The sequence below is a fragment of the Taudactylus pleione genome, unplaced genomic scaffold (genome assembly GCF_031769625.1).
Source record: "Taudactylus pleione unplaced genomic scaffold, aTauple2 ptg000587l, whole genome shotgun sequence".
NCBI classification, from domain to species: Eukaryota; Metazoa; Chordata; class Amphibia; order Anura; family Myobatrachidae; genus Taudactylus; species Taudactylus pleione.
Window position 1 is genome coordinate 5,624,636 of NW_028284989.1, and position 3,620 is coordinate 5,628,255.

At 32.7% G+C, this 3,620-nt stretch overlaps 1 protein-coding gene across 1 annotated transcript; it reads left to right on the forward strand.

Moving 5' to 3' along the window:
- The first annotated feature begins 286 nt into the window (after positions 1-286).
- On the forward strand, positions 287-1,216 carry LOC148481297 (olfactory receptor 10A4-like). Its single transcript, XM_088453752.1, has one exon. The coding sequence runs from the start codon at positions 287-289 to the stop codon at positions 1,214-1,216; it is 930 nt and encodes a 309-aa protein (XP_088309878.1).
- Positions 1,217-3,620: the final 2,404 nt, after the last annotated feature.

Here is a 3,620-nt window from a genome sequence, read left to right on the forward strand (position 1 = left end):
TGTTCATATATAAAGGCACTACTAGCGATATTCATGTTCTTAGCAAACCAAAATACCACATTAGGAATATAATGCAAAGTTTTTCTCTCATGTTGTTTTAGGAAACATTTTATACATCCAATGCTTCAGTGTAAACTAAACCATATCTACAGTATATATGCATATCGATTTATGAAATTATTGTATATATAAGGCACATATCATGATATTTAATTCATGTTTATTTGTTACATTAGATTTTTGGAATTTGACCGTCTTTCTCCCAGAAATCTGTTTTGCCAGCACAATGGTGGAAACGAACAAAACTGTGGTCAAATATTTTATTTTGTTGGCTTTTGCTGATTTGTACCAGTTACAAAATCTACTTATCTTTGTTTTCCTACTGACCTACATTATATGTATCATGGGGAACATTGCTATCATTGTACTTATTAGAGTAGAACCTTCTCTTCATAGAGTAATGTATTTTTTTATTAGTGTATTCTCTGTGTTAGAAATAATGTTTGTTTCTGTCATTATCCCAAAACTTTTAGCCAATCTGATTTCAGCTAATAATATTATTTATTTCAATGAATGCTTCACTCAAATGTATGTATTCCTTTCCTTGGGTGTTACTGAATGCTATCTTCTTGTAGTAATGGTCTTTGACAGACATCTGGCTATTAATAATCCTTTACACTACCCAGCTATAATGACACCTTCGTTTTGTATTAAATTGGCTCTTTTACCATGGGTTATAGGATTTTCTATTATTTTAGTACCAATCATCATCACAGCAAGTCTGGAATTCTGTGGTCCTAATATGATAGACCACTTCTTCTGTGACTTGGCTCCACTGCAGAACTTGGCATGTTCCGATGTCTTTATTAGCAACATATCAACAGTAGCAGCCACTGCAATCAATGTTATACTTCCTTTTAACTTAATTATAGGATTATACATCCACATAATAATGACGGTTTCAAAAATCAAGAGTCAAGAAGGAAAACAGAAAGCGTTTTCTACATGTTCATCTCATCTCATCGTAGCCATCCTATTTTATGGAACAGCCATCTTAGTGTATGCCAAGCCTAAGGGAAGCCATTATGACAAATATCTTGCTTTTATGTACACAGCATTCACACCAATGAGTAATCCATTCATTTACACCTTTAGAAACAGGGATGTTAAGAAGGCTTTCAGGAATACAATAAACCATCTTATAAAACCAATTTGATTGTAAAATGAATCTCATATTAAAGAGACTTTAAACATTCCTTTATAGAATACCAATCAGCTCCTAACTGGCACTTTAAAGACTGTGGGCTGAGTAGAAATACTTAGATGCGAATGGCAAGTTGCGAGTTTGTTTCTTGAAGCTCACACACTTTGCAGCGAAACGCGTTCTTTTTTGACTGCCAAATGAGATTTGCAAGAAATGCCTGAAAATGTAATGAGACCATCCTAGACCCTCTAAAATTGATAATTTTGTTAGCAGGACCATATAGAAGGCTGTTTGCGGGTATTAGGAAGGTACCGTAGGTTTTTAAATGGTGTCAAATGGTTGATTTGTATGGGGTTAAATGCAAGAAAATTATAAAAAAAAACTTTTTTCGTTTACTCTCAAACGATTTAAACGAAAAATGAAAAAAAAAGTAGGAAAAAGGGTGATTTTGGGGTACTTTGAGGGAACTTTGAAAAATTGAAAAAGAAATTATAAAAACTATTATTTTTCAACTAAATAATGATTGTAATTAAATTTGGGGTGCCTAAACTAACAAAAAAGTTGATTTTGGGGTAATTTGAGTACAATTTAAAAACAATAAAAAAATAAATAACATGTAACTATTGGACTAATTAAGCTATTTCCTAACTTCCAATTGCCTAATTGGTCATTAGGGGGGTGTCCAAGGGGTGCAGCACAGTGTTTTGACATTTTAACCTTAAAAAAAAGATTTTCCTTTCCATCTCTCACCCTCAGGGAGGTGCAAGTGGAAAGTTGCAAATCAGTCTGACTGATTCAGTGCGAGTTGCTAATTGGATTGCAAAATGAATTCGCTATGTGAATTTTAAGTGAAAATAGCAACTTACACCTCGAAATTTACACCTAATAGGATTGACCCCTATGTTTGAGAAATGACAGTTAGGAGTTGATTGGTTGGTACTTTATCTCCTTCCATTTTATCTCTCTCTCAGGCTTAGTACATAGATCCCCATTGGGTTATTTTTTACAGAAAATGTTATATAAAACTCTCTTTTATTTAGTTTATCCTTTTTGACTTGTACAATATTTAAAGAAGAATTAACCATTTTGCCCTATAGTAAAATATCACAGATCTCATGTAGACCATTAATTGTATGTCTGTCTGTGTAATGAGATTCCCACACTAAGATTTCAGTTATTTTCTTTTGTCTAGCTATATGTCAACATTAATAATTATTGCTTTTCTTTAGAGATGTTTGGTTCTCCAGAAATCCAAATCCACCCGAATTTCGTGAATCCGAGTAGATCCGAATTGAGTTTCTAATCTCCTAAATTGCGGTTTTGATCTCCCAACTGTTAGGGAATTTGGATTTCAAATATGAATTTTGGGTTTTTGAAACACGGAGCTCAGCGCACATCTCTACTTTTCTTGTAAATTAAACAGAAATCTATAAAAAATGGTGCTGAAAAGTGGAACACTAAGAATGCTTGATGTTATTGATAGGTGTCTACACGCAGCTGTTTAAGGTTGCAAACCAAAATGAAACACACAAAAAACAGTAAACAATAGTGCTATGTACCACCTATAGCCTACATTAAAAATAAAAAATAAAAATTTAAAATAGAATGCAATACAAAAATTGTGCCAGATATAAAAAATGTTAATTTTAAATAATAAATCATGAAAGATACTTGAATCAAAATGTGTACAATTAAAATTATTAAATTTGTATTTTTATTCAAGTATCTTTCATGATTTATTATTTAACATTAACATTTTTCATTTCTGGCACAATTTTTGTATTGCATTCTATTTTCCATTTTTATTTTTTATTTTTAATGTAGACTATAGGTGGTACACAGTGCTGTTGTTTACTGTTTTTTGTGTGTTTTCTTGTAAATTGCCTACATTTATGTATAAATAGTTGTCGCGGAGCAAACTATGAATGCATTAAAGATATCTAAGACTAATAACCAAAGTTACTGTGAATTCCTTCCCTAAGTGGTTACTAAATTAAGTAGTAAAACCATCTCAATATTCAGCCCTATACTTAATCACAAACTTACAAATTGGTATCTCCATTTGTTGCTGTGATTTCACAAAGTGTATGATGAATACAACAAACTGTAGGTTCTGCTTTTGTGTAAGGTCCTAATAAAATACTCATAAAGGTAAAAGTGAAACTTAATTGTATGAGCATGTTCAGCTTTTCTTCCCTGACCATAGTTTCTATATGGAAACATTTAAGTATAGCACTACAATCTTTAAACTAGAAACAGCGCATTCACTGAAGACTATAGATGTATAATTATAGCAATGGATAGGGCCGGACTGGTCATCGGGCAGCTCTGGCAATTGCCAGAAGGGCCGATGGCCAGTGGGGCCGATTCAGCCGAGAAGCAGCAGTTTTGTTTTGAAGGAAAAGCATAGGAGAAG